General features: G+C 44.2%; 1 protein-coding gene across 2 annotated transcripts; it reads left to right on the top strand.

The window, feature by feature from the left end:
- The first annotated feature begins 3,404 nt into the window (after window positions 1–3,404).
- Window positions 3,405–17,479, top strand: GSTA4 (glutathione S-transferase alpha 4). Of its 2 annotated transcripts, none has more exon segments than NM_001015651.1 (7): window positions 3,405–3,419; window positions 4,377–4,481; window positions 10,284–10,335; window positions 11,900–12,032; window positions 12,877–13,018; window positions 15,007–15,138; window positions 16,881–17,478. In NM_001015651.1, coding segments are annotated over 6 exon segments (669 nt in total). In that variant the 5' UTR covers window positions 3,405–3,419; window positions 4,377–4,394; the 3' UTR covers window positions 17,004–17,478.
- Window positions 17,480–17,844: the final 365 nt, after the last annotated feature.

Raw genomic sequence — 17,844 nt, 5'->3', positions numbered from 1 at the left:
TTCAAAAGAAGCTCATACCTTCATGAATTCCATACAGGATTCCACAGAAAATTCATTTACCAAACATTCTTTGAGTCCTTGAAAGAATTTTGAGGGACAATGATTTACCAATCAACCTTGTATTGGTGAATCCATAAATGTGCCCTAGCCTATCAGAACACCCCCAACCTGAGTGTGTCATCACCCCATGAATCCACAGATGTGCCCTAGCCCACGAGAACACCCCCAACCTGAGTGTGTCATCACCCCGTTCGTCTAATGACCCCCCATCTCCCCTCAGCCCTTCAGATGCCCCACAGATTCAAGCTCTCAGTCTTCCTTCCTGCTATCAAAGCCTGCTGTTAGAACAGCTGGGACTGAATTTAAACCATTGTGACTCTCTTTCTGGAATGTTTACTTAGAAAAGCTCCTCTTAAACTGATTTTTAAAGCTCTTGATTTTTGTTAAGGCAATTTTACCTGCTACTGAGTGGGTGGGGGGGAAGGGTCAAAGGCTGAGACAAGTTCCCATGGCCTCTGAATTTAAATATATATATCCAGTAGGTAGAAAGACACCGAGAATAAGACTGTCCAAGGTTGAGAGCAACTCCAAGGGTCTCCAGGAATAAAATAATTTCAGGGGCTTCCAAGGAGCAGAATGACCTAAGGGTACTTTCATAGAGTGGCAGAATTAAACAGGATTTTTTTTTATTTCTCCACAAGCATGTTTAATGAGAGTCTTATGACACTGCCTTAGTTTCTCTTTCAGGTAAACAAGATTGCTAGGATGATGTAACTTCTATTAGGTTGGACATAGAAGTGTCCTTTTTTTTTTTTAAAGAAGAAAATAGTAAAATACCAGCAATTTGATATGGTTCAACCAATTAGAAGAAGCAAATAGATATAGAGATTTAACTGATCAACAAAGTTGATAATAGTGCTCTTCCTGTATAGTTCAATGAAAGTGAATCTTTGCAGAAAGGTGAGTTGGAAAAAATTGATAAAGATCACCACCTCCAGCAGGTTTGAAAAATATGGCTTGCCTACCTATGTCAAACTGAGTAATGTCTGTGTTAAGTCAGAATTAGAAAGATGAAATTGAATATGTACTATTATTCCTGTTTGAAAATGACTTCCTGTTCTAGGGGTGCCCAGCTGTTCTTGTTTGCTTTTCTTCTTACTTTACACACTTGCTCTGGATACTTTGTTTTACTGCCAGATTAATCCATCTCAGTCCTCTCTTCTGAGTTGTCACTGGCCTCTTTTTAAATTAAAAAAAAAAAAATAGAATTTTATTTTTTTAGTTGAAGTATAGTTGATTCATAGTATTATGTTAATTTCTGCTATACAGCAAAGTGCTTCAGTTATACATAATTCTTATTTACTATTCTTTTCCCTTACGGTTTATCACAGGACATTGAATATAGTTCTCTGTGCTGTACTGTAGGACCTCGTTGTTTATCCATTCTATATGTAACAGCTTATATCTGCTAACCCTAACCTCCCACTGGCCTTTCAACTGTCTAGTGACATTTACAAGTGTGTGGCTTGTGAGAATAAAAGACAAACCCATTCATTATGTCCCCCAAATCTCTATGGAGCTAGAAACCAAAGCATCGTTCATTGTTTGTTTCCACAAGTGTTCTCTGAATGTCTTCTCTGCCCTAAGCATTATTCTAGGATCAGGGTATACAAAGGTACATTTTAAGAAATATGAAAACTCCCTAACCTGTTGGAATTTACATTCTATCAAAATTCCAGATAGATAACAAAATAAATATATAGTATATTATATGACAATAAATGTTCAGAAAAGTAAATAAGGAGGATGGAAAAGAAAGTGTGTGTGTGCTTAGGGAGAGGACATCAGTTTAGACTTCTCTTCCTCCCATCCACCCCCTTAATATCTTACCTTTTCTTATCTATCTTCTTCTAATTTATGATGCTATACTATAATACACACGGATATTTCCAGGTTTCTCTTTCCCCACCCTGAACAGTCCCAGTTCATTCTCCCTGTTTCTGCCAGAGAAATCTACAGAAAATAAAATCTGATCTTGTCAGTTGCTGTAATTGATCAGCAGCACAGGCTTCTCAAGCCAGGTAATTTCAAGAACCCCTCCTGGGTGAAAACAATAATCAACATCTATAGTCTGCGAAATAGGAGAGGCTGCCTCAGGAAACAAGAAATAGGCCTTTTGGAGGCATACATTTTTAACCTTAAAATTTGTGTGAATTTTTCTATAATAATTTTGATAGTCTTAAAATATTTTTTAAAGCTCTAGCTTAATTACCACCCAGATTATAGTTGTAGCCCCACTGACACCTCTACCCCAAGGCCCCCACTTCCTCCCATCCAAGAAGGTGCTGTGGATTAAACCAGTTTTGTCGAAAGTGTAGGAAATGAAGGAGAGGCTCAAGAGGATTCACTGAGTCAAGGAAGAAAGGAGGAAAGAGGAAATACATATATATATAAATTAAAAATACATGAAGAATAAACTATATACAATTATGTATTAATTGTATTATATGTGCTGCTGCTGCTAAGTCGCTTCAGTCATGTCCGACTCTGTGCGACCCCATGGACTGCAGTCTTCCAGGCAAGAGTACTGGAGTGGGGAGCCATTGCCTTCTCCGTATTATATGTAAGTATGTATAAACATTCATTATACATTTTACACACACAAAGTGTGAAATTAAGTTCTAATAATGTTACATATTAATAGAAAAATTGTAAAATAGTCAAAAGAAAGGCAGACTGCCACGTGCAGCGCCTCATTTGGATGTGTCTGGAGTCTTGGAAGCTTGACTACCCTACGTTCTCCTACAAATGGACCTTGAGAGCTTGTTTGGAGGTTCTAGCAGGGGAGCGCAGCTACTCGTATACCCTTGACCGAAGACCGGTCCTCCTCTAGCGGGGATGGTCGTCCTCTTCGACCGAGCGCGCAGCTTCGGGAGGGACGCACATGGAGCGGTGAGGGAGGAAGGGGACACCCGCCTAGCCAGCCAGATCAGCCGAATCAACCCTGGCGATCAATGGGGTGACAGATGTCGCAACCAGATCGCCCTCACATCCGAAACACCATGGTAGTTCGCGCAGTATATAAACTACAAGAAACTTCTGTCTTTAAGGATATGTCGACTTTTTCTTTGTTTTCTAAATGCCGGATCTCTAAAATATATCTTAAACTAAGGTCCAAACCTAACTAACACTTAAAAATTATTCCCTCAAATTGCAAAAATTGCTGTTAAAACGGGCTTGATTTGGAGTTGTTTGCGTATCATCCAGCATGCCTTGCAGATGGGTGGAGCATGCTAAATATTGCCGTCTCTATTGGTGAAATATTCTGGAGCCTCGCCCACCGGCGCCCTCGGGTCCCCCGGCTGCAGACCGCTCGCTGGGCGCCTTTGTGCGGTTCTGGTCACTCCGAGTGGAGCCAGGTCTGTCTCCCTCTTGTCACTCCCACCTCCCCTTCCCCCCTCTTCTTGTTTCTCGCGGCTCCGAGTCTCTCACGCTCCTTCCTCATCCTGGAATCACCCCGCATTCATCCTATCTATCCCTGTCTCGCTCCCGCGGCCCTGTTCCTATCCCGGCAGACACGGACCCCTGGGTTGGGGTGAGGGGTCTTGCTTGGTCGGCGTGCGTATCCTTATTAACCCGTTCTGTGCAGTCCAGAGCCCTGGGTGGAAGGCAAGCTCTGATGGTCTCCCAGCGCGGACTGAGCGGCCGCGCGGAGCGCTGAGAGCCTGTCTTGGGTGCCGAGCGGTGGCCTGGGCGCAAGAAGGGCCTGGGGGCTTCTATCCAGGGGGGACGGGGGTGTGCAGGGCCTGGGGCCACCACCCCGGGCCCTGCCCGCAGACGCACGTCTTGCGGACAATAGTAATAATTGACCCCTCCTTCTTCTGTTGCTGTGAGGCTCGAATCTGATGAGTGTGAAAGTGAATTTTTGCAGAGGTTCCATGGGTGTGGACGTCTCTTCTGCGGTCCTTGGTCTGGCCTGTACAGGCCGAATTTGGGAAATCTGAGATTTTCAAGGTCAAAGTATATGGTGTGGTGATTCTGTGAAGTCCTGTGCTGCTAGCCCAAATGTCTTTACAGGAAATAGCCCCCCGCTTCCCAAGATCCAGAATAATAAATCATAAAGCTATGAAACTATTTGAAAGGCAAAGGTGGTGGTTGTTTTTTAAGGTTTTAAAATGGTAGTCTGTTTTTATTGATTGAGGGCAAACGCAGTTTAAAAACAAAAAACAGAAACCCACAAAATCCCTCCTCCCCCAACCCCCACAGAACCCCCCAGTTTGTCAAAACCCTGAATATTCAGTTAGCCCCTGAATACTGGACTGAGAACGCGAAATTGAGGCTGTTCTTTTGCGAGGAGTGCTGCGTTTGTATTTCAGAAAACCTGAAAGGCCGTGATGGCCACGAAACCCAAGCTCCACTATCCCAACGGACGAGGCCGGATGGAATCTGTGCGATGGGTGTTAGCTGCTGCCGGAGTCGAGGTACCCTAGCTATACTGGTGTTTCTGCACAGATTTGTCTTATAACGTTGAGCTCTGTCCTCTCCCGGTAATATTACAGACCTGCTTCAGTGAGTCAGAAGAGTCCTTCCTCTCAAGAATTTTTCTTTTTCTAAATGGAGTGTAGTTGATGAAATTCTCTTTTACTTTAAGCCTTAATCATTTGCTTCTGATCTACCACCAGTAAGTATTTATGATGAGGAAAACAGGCATGAACCTGCAATTTGCCAATTACACCCAGAACTTGGTGACTATAAAATCTCTAGGTTTAGATCTGTTTCCTATTTACTTTAGTGACTTCAGGCTTGAAGCCCCTGCATGCCCATATCCTTTGGCCCACAGTGGTTTTGGTCTTATTTTTGCTCCGTTCTTGGAGCTGCTTCTTGATAGAAACATAAAACAGATATTAGTAGTCACGATTTGGGTGCGTGTCTGTGGTTGTTCCTGGGGCGACTTGTGGAAGTAACTGCTTGTCAAATGCCCCTCATTCTGAATTTGATGGATTTACTCTCATTTTAACCTGTTCCCCTCTTCTGTCTGTTTCCTGTAAACTACTAATTGGATCCAGAAGTCTGATCAAATCCAGGCTCCTTTTTCTCCTTCTCTTTTTTTTTCCCTGCCAGACTGCAGCAAAAGTGGTAGTGTGAACATGTTTCTCATATGCGACATCATGGGCACATGACGTCAACCTGTCTCGTTTTCAGCGTTGCTGAGTGTGATCATTGTGTTTCCTTGACATCAGCCTGTTCCCACAGTATGAAGTTTTCCTCTGTTACCCTTTCAGCCACCGTCTTTGCAGCCTTGATCATCACCGTTGTTAGGGGTTACAAAATGGTGATTTTTCTATTTCTGTTATTTCACCTAAGTTGAACTGTGATTCTCTTATAAAGAGTATTTGTTCACTGGTTATGTTCTTAATTACCTTAAAGCACATTACAGTTCACTTAAGAAAAGCAGAATAAATGCTTGATTCTATCAATTTTCAGAATAATGAGTCATGACCCTACCAAACTCCAAAGGTGATAAATGAACATAGTTGGGTTTGGGGTTTTGTTTTTTATTTATTGGTTTGGTTAGGCTTTGGTTTCCTTGCCTGTAATTATATCTCACCACACAGCATTTTACAGTTTTCTGTTAGTTGATACCATTTTTATATACAGATTCTGATTTCTGACTTCTCTTGAGAAGTTGGAAGATCTGATGCTCCTAGGGCCTCATTTTCATAGGGCAGCCGTTGCTGACTCTAAGAGGGACAGCCCCTGCAGATGGACCTTTCTAGTTTATGTAGTCTCCACCATTCCCTATGATCTCAGAACACTTTCTCTAGTTGTGTTGAGAAGAGAGGGCAACAGTTCTTGATCCCTTGACTTGAGCCTGTTTGGCTTGTTTATGTCACCTGTCTGACCCTGTGTGCTTCTGAGCTTGCAGTTGCTGTCTTGTATATGTAGATACTGGAAGCCCTTGTCCGAATCCCTTCCTCCCTAGCTTCATTCTGTGCTTCCTACTCAGCTGTGGGTCAGGATTCTTGGTTACACTCATAGCAACCCAACCCTAAGTAAGTTAAACAAAAGGGAGCATGAGTCCTATTATCTACCTCCCCCAGACCAGGCAGGCAGGTAGGGTAGGGTACTTACTTAGCCCAGTGTGGGGCATGGGTCTCAAGTCCACTCTGACCAGGTTCTCTAACCAGGAGAAAGACTGGCCTCCCTCATGAGGGCTGACCACGTGGTTTACAGGAGCAATGCCCCAAAGTTGGTTTCAGGGATCCCTCCCATGTCTGCGCCCAAAGACATTTTCAGCCACATCTGTGTTCAGTCACGTCTGCAATAGTCAGGAGGGCCGGGCTACAGCAGCTGGGTGAGTTCGTGATTTCCAGGGTCACAGTGTCAGGTAGAGCCTGACATGTAAAGCACACACATCCCAGTAACCAGGTGCCTCACACCTGCTGGGAGGCAGCCTGGCCTAATTCCAGGAGTCAGCATCTTCCAACTCATACTTGGTTTGAGTCCTCAGACCCTGCTGTGTCCTGGATGCTGCGTCTTGGCTGCTTGGAGCTTCATTTGCCCAAAGACTCCCCAAACCCGGTCAGATCCTCCTTGTGAAGAGGGGGAATGAACAGTGTAAAAGAGAAGACATAAAGAGACACAGATGCGTAGAACAGTCTTTTGGACTCTGGGAGAGGGCCAGAGTGGGATGATTTGGGAGAATGGCACTGAAACATGTATAATATCATATGTGAAATGAATCGCCAGTCCAGGTTCGATGCAGGATACAGGATGCTCGGGGCTGGTGCACTGGGATGACCCAGAGGGATGGTGTGGGGAGGGAGGTGGGAGGGGGATTCAGGATGGGGAACACGTGTACACCCGTGGCGGATTCATGTTGATGTATGGCAAAACCAATACAATATTGTAAAGTAATTAGCCTCCAATTAAAATAAATAAACTTATATTAAAAAAATAACCAAAAAAAAAAAAGAGAGAAGACTTGAAGGCCACACACTCCTCATTCAGGACTTCTGGGCAGTTCGCTCAGAAGAAGGGGGTGTGTGGAGAGGGAGGGAGTGCATGATGTGGATGGGGGCACGTCTCCAGAGGATCCCCTGGGGGACCAGCACCCCGTCAGGGAACAGAGACCGCTGATTGTGTGGACAGAAACCACACACTGTCTGTCCTTACAGCCCCAGGGCAGCCCCCAGACAGTCTCCAGCTCCTCCAAGCTCAGCCTCCTGCGCTTTTTACCTTCCTCCGTCTCCCGCCGTCTCACCTCCTGTTCCGGTGCCAGTTTCTTCTTACAGACCAATAGTATTATAAAGTTTGACACGAGAGAGTTTCTCTAGTGAGAGAGAGCATGCATTTTGCTACATGTTCCCAGGAGTCAAAAACCAGAATCGGAGGCATTTGGAAGGAATTAAAAAGAAATTTTATTGAAGTATATTTGATTTATACTATTTCAGGTGTACAGCAAAGTGATTCAGTTATAAATATTTTTGAGATTCTTTTCCGATATAGGTTATTACAAGATACTGAATGTAGTTCTCTGCACTATACATTAGATCCTTGTTGTTTATCTATTTTGTATATCTGCTAATACTACTAATATTTTGTATATCTGCTAATCCCAAACCCCTAATGTGTCCCTCCTGCGCCCTCTTCCCCACGCTGGTAACCATAAGTTTGTGTACTATGTCTGAACGTGTTTCTATTTTATAAACAGGTTCATTTGTGGCATTTTTTTTCAAGATTTCACATATAAATGGTGTCAGATGATATTTTTCTTTGACTTACTGCATTTAGTATGTTAATCTCTAGGTCCATCCACGTTGCTTGGAAAGTCTTGTTTTTTTTTTTTTTTAATGCACATTCCTGGTCTCTCCCAGCTACTGGACGTGAGTCTTTGAGGGATGGGCCTGGGTTCTGGCACATACACACGCTTTCTCATGTGCTTTATACATGATCAGGCTCATTAAAGTGTGAGAGCAGTGGTGCAGTGGAAACACCTCGGCATCACAGCTGACGGCCTGAGCATTCAAACTCCCAGAACATTCTTACCCTGAGGCTACTGTTTCCTGGGCGCCAGATGGAGTGCCTCTAGGGGCACCGAGGCCCTCTCCTCACACAGGAGGGCTGGGAATAGGAGAAGCCATGCCTTCACCCCATCATCTTGATGCCCCTCTGGTCGACTAGGTGAGGTAGACGAAAGAATGGCCAGGCCTGTGCTGCGGCTCTGTCCTTCCTGGGATGACATGGGGTGAGGGGCAGCGCAAGGCACAGGCTCGACTGGGAACCACCCAGGGACTTGGGGCCTCAATGGGCATGAGAAGGACATCAGTATATTCGAGCATGTTGTATATGTCACAAGAAAAGGGACTTTCCAGTGTTTCTTTTCCTCCCAAACTTTTAGTTTGGAAACTTTAAAACTTACAGAAAAGTTGTAATAGTAAAATGGATACCTTTCAACTAAACTTACCAGGTGCTAACATTTTGCTGTTTGCCTCCTTCCTTCCTCTGTCTCTGCTTTTTTTTATTCTTAATCATTTGAAAGTAAGTTGCAGACATCAGCATGTGTCTTCCTGTTAAGAAAAAAATAAAATTGTCCCCATAACTGTAATATCATTGTCACAACTAAGAAAATAACATCAGTTTTACAACATATTATATACAACCCAAATTCAGAAGTTGCCTCTTGTGCCCCAAATGTCTATATAGCTGTTAAATGTATCTCTTTAGTAGTTATAACTACCACTCCCTCATCCAAGATCTAATCAAGATTTAGACACTTGGTGGTTGTCTCTATTCTCTTTTCATCTAGAGCAGAATCTACATTTTGTTCTTTTCTTTCATACTCTTCACTTAACAGAGAAGGAATGTGTGATGGAGGAATTGAATCTCTTGTATGAATTTCTGCCAAGAGAAATAAAGAGTCAGTAATGTGACTTGGAGGCCAAATGGCCTAAAGAATTTTCAGAGGAGGTTTACCTAGCTACAGTCGAATCCCTTGTAAATAAAGATTTGCCCTTGAGAGCAGGGCTCATGCTTTCAGTCGGGAAGTAGATGGATGTCTAGGAAAACGGGAGCCAGACAAGTGATGAAGACCACAGAGAGGGAGCCGCAAAGGCAGAAAGTCTGTCCCCCCAACTGGCTTCCAAACCTGCGCATCCTGGAGGAGCTTAAAAAAAACAGTTCTGGAGGTTGGAAAGAGTGCAGACCATTTGTATACTGCAGAGTGTCGCACATTCTGGATACGCCCCCGTCTCACCTTGCAGCTCCGTCCAGGTTAAACTGGTTGGGATGCTGTTTCTGCAGGTCGCTGTATCTTCACTGTCCCAGCAGAGAGCGTGGGATGCCTCAGGGTGGCCCCAGTGGAGAACTGAGCTTGACCACTTGGGTAGGTGGATGGTGGGATTTCCACATCTGCAGAGACATTTTTTCTTTGTCATAATAAGTAACCTGCGGGATGATGCTTTGTGTAAATACTCTATGCCCAATGACCCAACGATTTCAGCATCTTGATCCTTATCAGAGTCAGTTATTACATTATAGGGTGAAAATTGGTGATTTTCTAATTTTATCATTAATTAGGAACAATTCTGCATTAATTAGTGCTAATTCTGGAAAAGAGAGCTTTCTTTCTTCTTTTTTTTTTGAATCATCATTTATGGACACAAGGATTTTTTTGGTTGATCCTTGGACTGCAAGGAGATCCAACCAGTCCATTCTGAAGGAGATCAGCCCTGGGATTTCTTTGGAAGGAATGATGCTAAAACTGAAACTCCAGTACTTTGGCCACCTCATGTGAAGAGTTGACTCATTGGAAAAGATTCTGATGCTGGGAGGGACTGAGGGCAGGAGGAGAAGGGGACGACAGAGAATGAGATGGCTGGATGGCATCACTGACTCGATGGACGTGAGTCTCAGTGAACTCCGGGAGTTGGTGATGGACAGGGAGGCCTGGCGTGCTGCGATTCATGGGGTCGCAAAGAGTCAGACACGACTGAGCGACTGATCTGATCTGATTCTCATCTATGCCTGATATCACTTGAATTGTCCCAAACGTGGCTAGGGCTTTGACATATATCTGTTTGTCTTTGAGTACATCCTCACTTTTTGACATAACAGAATCAAATTTTACCCCTGGGAGCCCAGGGATATTTAGAAACCAAGATATGGGTACTGAGTATGTTCTTTCTGTCTGTTTTTTGGGCAGTTTAACTTGGTATTTTTGGTCCTAAAACCATAATGACATTTCCCTTCTTTTTGGGGGGGGGGTGTCTTTTTTAATTTAGTTTGACGAAGAATTTTTAGAAACAAAAGAACAGTTGCAGAAGTTGCAGGATGGTGAGTATAAAAATGTATTACTGTCAATAATGCTGATTTTTTAATGTCGATAATGCTGATTTAAGTGGAAGGACAAAGATTCAGCTGACACTAAACGTCCAGAACAGTATCCTAAAACCAGATAAGCAAGAGGGAACAGTGGCCGAAATTGCTAGAAAATCACTTGATTTTCAGTAGTTCTATAAAAGCCAATCAGAGGGGGAGTAGTTCTTCCCTCTGTCCACTGAGCAGCCCTTTTCCATCTCTCTCTCCTCCCCGACCTTCCTCTGCCTTTTCCCCTCTTTCTTCCACTCCCTCATCCCTTCCCTCCTCAATTTCCACCTCTTACATATTACCTGAAGCATCTGCTTGAAGTGTGCAGATAAAAGTCCCCGTTTACACTGGGCTGCTTTCTCAAGTAAGTACCAAACGGATGAGACAGCAGTGAAAGGCCTGCCTTTAACTCCTGGTCCCACCCTCCCTCCACACCCAGACCCCTGTAAGCAGCTTCCTTCCTTGCCATCAGCAGGGTCCTGAGGCCCAACTCAGGGATCCCTGGAGAGGGACCAGCTCTGCAGGGCTGTGATGTCTCCATCAGGAGTGACACTGCGCATATGCTGAGTATACATCTGCCCTCAACCCGCCTCAAGCCCTCCAGGACTGGGCTGTGTGCTATGCTTGTGACTCTTCCTGGGGTTTGGTGTAGGTAAAGGGTTTGAGACAGTCTTCTTGAAGAAAGTAAGGAGTGACTTTTTGACCGGTGACTGCGTATTTGGCAGTAGGTGGGCTGTGGACGTGGATGCCTGTACGTTGGGCTTCATCATCAGACTGACCAAGTGACACAGTCATAGACATTCTACACAGATGGGTTGTTGTGTTCTACACTGGCCGTTGCAGGAGCCACCAGCCATACGTGACTCCTGAGCACTTGTGTCCATGGGGACGAAGGAAGTGACTTTTAAATTTTTCAAAAGTTTTAGGACTTTGCTGGTGACTCAGTGGTTAAGACTCTGCACTTCCACTGCAGTGGGGCTTGGAATCAATCTCCACTCAGGGAGCTAAGATTCTGCATGCCCCATGGCACAGGCACAGCCAAAAAAAATATTAAGCTTTAAAATTTTTAATTGATTTAGAGTTCCCTGGTGGCTTAGTGGTTAGGATTCTAGGCTTTCAGTCTTGTGGGCCCAGGTTCAATCCCTAATCAGGGAACTAAGATCCTGCAAGCTGCATGCCTCAGCCACACACACACACAAAAAAATAAAAAGTTCAATTTAAATTAAGGCTTAATTATACGCATGCCACTACTGGCTACTGTATTGGCCAGCACAGCTCTGTAAAGAGATGTCTTCACTGTGTTACCCCTCACCCCTTACACTGAGACTAAGTGTTTTTCCTGGGGTGAAAATTGAAAGGTTTATGTCCATGCTAGTTTTAAGTCTTGTTTTATGGCTAAATCAGCACCCCTGAATGAAGTTGGGGGAGCTTTACACTATTTCTTAAGGCTGTGGCCCCATTCAGCAGAGTATTTTTTGAGGGATGGGGGAAAGGGAAGAGAGCACGTCTAACTCCGGGCTTCCGTTCCCAGGTAACCACCTGCTGTTTCAGCAAGTGCCAATGGTTGAAATCGACGGGATGAAGCTGGTGCAGACCCGGAGCATCCTCCACTACATCGCAGACAAGCACCATCTCTTCGGCAAAGACCTCAAGGAGAGAACCCTGTACTGTGGCTCCTCCGGGGTGTTCTCAATTGTACCTCTAGCAATGCTTAGCTCATTAGCCATCCTCCACAGCCCCCTGGTCCACTGCATGTCCTGTATCGTTAGTACAAACAAGGAACAAACCTCCAGAAAGGTCATCAAGACCACTTGGAAAGTCAGTACAGAGAGTCTGAGTAAAAATGAGGGGAAAGGATTGAATTTGGGTATTAGAGACTGTGTCTGGGGTGTGGTGAGGTTTCTGCATCCTTAAATGTTTTGATTTTATTTTTTTTTTTACTGTTCTTGCAAATCTATTATCACTGAGTATTAGGGAATCAGAAGCTGCTGTGACATTCAAGGCCCAGAATACTGTGCACTGGCTTATAATTTGAACTCAGAGCCTGGTCTTTGTACCTCCTGGATCATGTCCCTGGGCAAAGTGTTAGGCTCTAGTGTCCTGATGAGTTTCCAGTGTGATGAGGGTACGAATAGTATATTCCTCATAATGCTGTAGGATTCAATGAAATATTATATGTAGGGTATTTAGCACCACTCCTCGTACACACCAAGTATTCTGTAAATGGTACCCACTATTTTTACAAATGTGAAGTTGTACCCATACTGAGCATGGGTGAAAGGACATCCATGACTCTGGTACTTCGAGATTTGTGATGGGTTTCTCTGAAGAAGTTTTCTGATTTATAACTAGAATTGACTTTGCATCTTTGCTGTTAAGGGACAGGTGGAGATGAATGCTTCTTGATATTTAAGTAGCCCGAGCTGTAAGAGAAAAGCATTCTGGATATTTAGCTGTGGGAGCCAATGAGGGGCCACTGAGAAAATGCTTTGTGTGTGTGTTTTGAAGGATTGACATGTATGTGGAGGGGACCCTGGATCTTCTGGAACTGCTTATCATGCATCCTTTCCTCAAACCAGACGATCAGCAAAAGGAAGTGGCTAATATGGCCCAGAAGGCTATAATTAGATACTTTCCTGTGTTCGAAAAGGTAGGTGGCAGCTAAGCCTGTGGAGACAGCATCACCAGACCACAAAACACCCCTCTTCTGCTCAGGCAGAGTAAAAGCTGAGCCCTGCTAGACCAGCCCTCTGGGTTCCAAAGAGCTGACGGTTGCGTCAGCACAAAGCCAGCATGTCTTGGAGCCTCCCCTACTCTTCCAGAGTCTTCCGTGCTCTCTGGCCAAGATACAGGCTCACCTCTGTATGCACTGTCATTGCTTGCCTTTGCCAGGTGGCACCCTGTACAGGACACAGGAGAGCAGAAGCCAGCTCCTTCCTTCCTTCTTTCGTTCCATCCTACTTGATAGTTGGATATGAAGAGAAGAACCGTGGCTGTTTTATTTCTCTTCCCTTTTGTTCTCTTTCTTGTCTCATTACGGTATCTGTTTTACTGAACTTCAACTCCTCCTCTCTTTTCCTCAATGGAGAAGGATTATTTTAAATGCCTCAGTTAAAAAACAAGAGCAAGTAAAAGCCGGGAATTGGCAGATTTCCTCTGGCCATTGACGTGGACGTAGATAAGAAGGAAGAGAGGTGCTTTCTGAGTGTTTCTGCCCTTGGTTTCATGGTCTCTTGCCTGCAGGACTTTGTGAATGTAAAATAGGATGATGCAGAAATGGGCTGTGGTGAGGGAGGAACAGGTGTCTCGGATAAGGGTCACTGCCAGCTTCTGTCTCCCTGTGAGTCAGACTACGTCAGAACTCCGCCAAACATACGGGCTAAAAGTTATTACTTTCTTATTTAGTTAGTTATTTATGGCTACACTGGGTATTTGTGGCTGCACACCGGCTTTCTCGGGTTGTGGTGAATGAGGGCTACTCTCTAGGTGTAGCGCGTGGGCTTATCATCATGGTGGTTTCTCCCGTTGCCAAGCTCTAGGGTGCGTGGGCTTCAGTAGTTGAGACACGAGGGCTTAGTTGCTCCGCAGCACGTGGAAACTTCCCAGACCAGGGATCAAACTCGTGTCCCCTTCATTGACAGGCAGATTCTTACCCACTGGACCACCAATCCTGTTACCTTCTTTTTACACATAATGAAATAGAACCACAGAGAGACTGCGTGACATGCCTAAGGTGGGAGCCAGGACTGGAACTCTGGCCTCTGACTACATTCCAGACTCTTTCTCCAGTCTGGCTCCAGTCACTCTGTTTGATTTGGAATCATCTTAGAGTCCCTCTCTCTCTCTCATACACACACACATGCACGCACATACACATATCTGCAAAGGGGCTCTCCCCTGGTCTCCCCCTGTTCCTTGCTTCTTTCCAATCGCCATCTATTCCTGTGAATCTCCGCACCTAACCCTCAATATGGGAGTCAGGATGAATTCTCATTCTTTTAATTTTCTTGGTCTTGAAAGTGAAGTGAAAATATTAGTCGCTCCATCGTGTCTGACTCTTTGCGACTCCACAGATTGTAGCCTCTGTCCATGGGATTCTCCAGGCAAGAATACCGGAGTAGGCAGCCATTCCCTTCTCCAGGGGATCTTAGATGTTAAAGGAAGCCTGCTTTTTTTTTTTCTTCTTCACTGTCGTGTCTAGTTTACGACTGTGAGTCCTGACAGTCATAGAAACACAGAACTGGGAAATAGATTAGACTCCTTGGACAGGACCAGTGGCTTACTTCTTACATCCTTCCCACCATCTCCTGAATGCATCAGGACTAATTCTTTTCTGCTGACGCATTTACAGAATAGCTGTATCCTTTTAAAGCACCAGATGCTATATCCAGAATTAATACTTCCTTCTGCTTTTCGGGGTCTCATTCTGTTATAAAGCAGAGACCTATGGATGCTGTCATTTCTACACCTTTTTTGCTCATTCTCTCTTAGGGAACTTCCTCTTAGTTGATGTTATTTGTAAAAAGATAAAAGAAAAAGGCCATGGTTTCAGCTCTTAGATGCTGCACTGATTCCATAGCTATATTAGTTTCTCCATGTCGACCATTGTAACTGATGTAAAACATTTATACCCTGCAGGTTTTACGGGGTCATGGACAAAGGTTTCTTGTTGGTAATCAGCTGAGTCTTGCAGACATAATTCTACTCCAGACCATTTTGGCTCTAGAAGAGAAAATTCCTAATATCCTGTCTGCCTTCCCTCACCTCCAGGTAAATAAACTAATGTTTTAGAAGATTGACCCACAACTCTTAGGCCTTCCTTCAATGTCTGTTGATTGATTGGCTCTGTGTTTGTGTGTGTGTATGTAATATTTTTGGTTCTCATTATGGTGGTGGTGTTGTGCAGTCTCTGAGTTGTGTCCAACTGTTTTGTGACCCCATAAATTGTACCCTGCCAGGTTCCTCTGTCCATGGGATTTCCCAGGCAAGAATCCTGGAGTGGGTTGCTATTTCCTTTCCTTCTCCAGGGGATCTTCCAGATCCAGGGATCAAACCTGCTTCTGGCAGGCAGGTTCTTTACCACTGAGCCATCGGGGAAGCTAGATTCTAGTTATTAAAATGAAATGAAAGTACAGACTTGAAATTGGTTTTCTGGTTCCCAGGCCCTTAGAGCTGAGCAGTTGTTTACACATGAAAGAAGTTGTCTCTCGACTTTGCTGCGTGACTACACTCTTGGAACAAATTCCATACTAGAGTTTTTGTTAATATTAGTGACATATGTGTGAATACTTCTGTATAATGTTTGTACACATGCTTAATTAAGGCTGTGCTTTGTACACAGGAGACATTTGGTAAATGGTAGCTTTTTAAGTAAATGACCTCTTTATTTTGAAAGATTTTATTAGAATAATTATAGACAATGGATGTTCAGTTCCCATATAATTTAGAATTTTTACCAGATCAAATGGATTTTTCCTTTCAATTACTGAAAATTGTTAAGATTTGACTCTATGAATGAAAACAGATTTCTTTTTCTTCTTTGCAGTTTACATGAATATCTGGTGTCTTGAACCCTACGTTACAAAAATGCAACTGGCCATCGTCCACACATAGCTGGAAAGAGAATTCATTTGTTAATAGAAGTAAAAATGTCCAAGGAAGCGGAACCTTAAAATGTAACTTGTACTGTCTGATGAATTTTAAAAGTATTTCTATTTAAACTTTCTTCTTAGAGCAATATATTTGAGGTACTTAAATGGCACCCCACTCCAGTACTCTTGCCTGGGAAATCCCATGGACGGAGGAGCCTGGTGGGCTGCAGTCCACGGGGTCTCGAAGAATTGGACACGACTGAGCGACTTCACTTTCACTTTTCACTTTCATGCATTGGAGAAGGAAATGGCAACCCACTCCAGTGTTCTTGCCTGGAGAATCCCAGGGACGGCGGAGCCTGGTGGGCTGCCGTCTATGGGGTCACACAGAGTTGGACACGACTGAAGCGACTTAGCAGCAGCAGCATGTCTTTTTTGTCCTTCTTTTTTCTTTAAGCAAGTATAATCCCATTCTAAGTATCTTTTTTATTTTGCTGTCTCTGAAAAAAGTTGACATCGTGGTGTGGATTTGCATAAAGCCTGGTCTAGATCCCAGCCACTGTGGCAGATTGTAAATAATACCAACAGATCAGCCCCTCAACAGATGTTGGATTATGGCTCTGTTTGGATCCCTGTAACAAATATTTATTGCAGACACTTTGATGGGCCATTTTGCAGCACCGTATTTTCATAGAATGGCTCAGCCAGTAAAGAATCCACCTACAGTGCAGGAGACCTGGGTTTGATACCTGGGTTGGGAAGATACCCTGGAGAAGGGAACAGCTACCCACTCCAGTATTCCGGCCTGGAGATCGCCATGGACTGTATAGTCCATGGGGTCGCAAAGAGTCGGACATGACTGAGCAGCTTTGAAGTTCAAGTTCAATTTTAGCCTTGAACTTTTGCGTTTTCTCTTTTCAGGAGTACACAGTGAAAATCAGTAATATCCCTACAATTAAGAAATTCCTTGAACCTGGCAGCAAGAAGAAGCCTCCCCCCGATGACATCTACGTGAGAACCGTGTACAACATCTTCATGCCATAGGACAGCAGTACAGCTGTGACTGAGCACTGCCCCCAGAGATTGATGTGTCCACAGTAGTGTCTTAATTGAAGCCAGGCTGCCGTGATCCAGCTCTGTCGTGGTGCTGTGTATATTGTTCCTAAGTTGGTCTTTCATGTCCTAATATCTCTTTGAGAAACATCGACCTGTTTTTTTGGTCCAGTGAGTGATTGTTACAGGACCTCTTCTGAAATATTTTTGGAGAGATCAGCCTTTAAGTTAGATCTGCTCTGTCTGTTCATTTCCTGGTACAGGGATGGGTAGGACCTTGTATCGTCTGTCCCCTGAGCTTTTGTCCTCTCCTTATCCCATTCTAAACTCCCTCCAGTCTCTTCCTGTTTTTAGTGTTTAATAACAATGGAGTTTTTACTAGATAGTAACTCTCCTCTGAGCTATAATAGATCCGTGGTAGTGATGAATGCCTTTGATATTCACTAAAATAAAGGATTTACAAATCATTGCCCTGCTGCTAGAATTTTTAAGTTAAATTATTTGGAATATATAATGCATTCACATGGTTCAAAAATCAAAAATATACAAAAGGCTATACAAGAACTTCCATGGTGGCCCAGTGGTTAAGAGTCTGCCTACCAATGAAGGGGACACAGGTTTGATCCCTGGTCCCGGACCTAAAATCCCACATGCCATGGAGCAACTAAGCCCACGCACCACTACTACTGAAGCCTATGTGCTCTAGAGCCCATGCTCCACAACGAGAGGAGCCACCTCAGTGAGAATCTCACCCACTGCAACCAGAGAGTAGCCCCTGCTCGCTGCACCTAGAGAAATCCCGTGCGCAGCAACAAAGACCCAGCACAGCCAA

The sequence above is a fragment of the Bos taurus genome, chromosome 23, assembly GCF_002263795.3.
Source record: "Bos taurus isolate L1 Dominette 01449 registration number 42190680 breed Hereford chromosome 23, ARS-UCD2.0, whole genome shotgun sequence".
Lineage (NCBI taxonomy): Eukaryota > Metazoa > Chordata > Mammalia > Artiodactyla > Bovidae > Bos > Bos taurus.
Note: the sequence above shows the minus strand (reverse complement) of the source record. Positions and strands in the feature narration are given on the sequence as shown.

What these genes read in the sequence shown, in the direction of transcription:
- GSTA4 (XM_059880389.1), top strand. Translation starts at nt 9,341, where the DNA reads ATGCCTCAGGGTGGCCCCAGTGGAGAACTGAGCTTGACCACTTGG. An exon ending in AACTGAGCTTGACCACTTGG is followed by an intron (nt 9,386 to 10,283) that starts GTAGGTGGATGG and finishes TTTTTAATTTAG; the next exon opens with TTTGACGAAGAATTTTTAGA. An exon ending in ACTTTCCTGTGTTCGAAAAG is followed by an intron (nt 13,019 to 15,006) that starts GTAGGTGGCAGC and finishes TATACCCTGCAG; the next exon opens with GTTTTACGGGGTCATGGACA.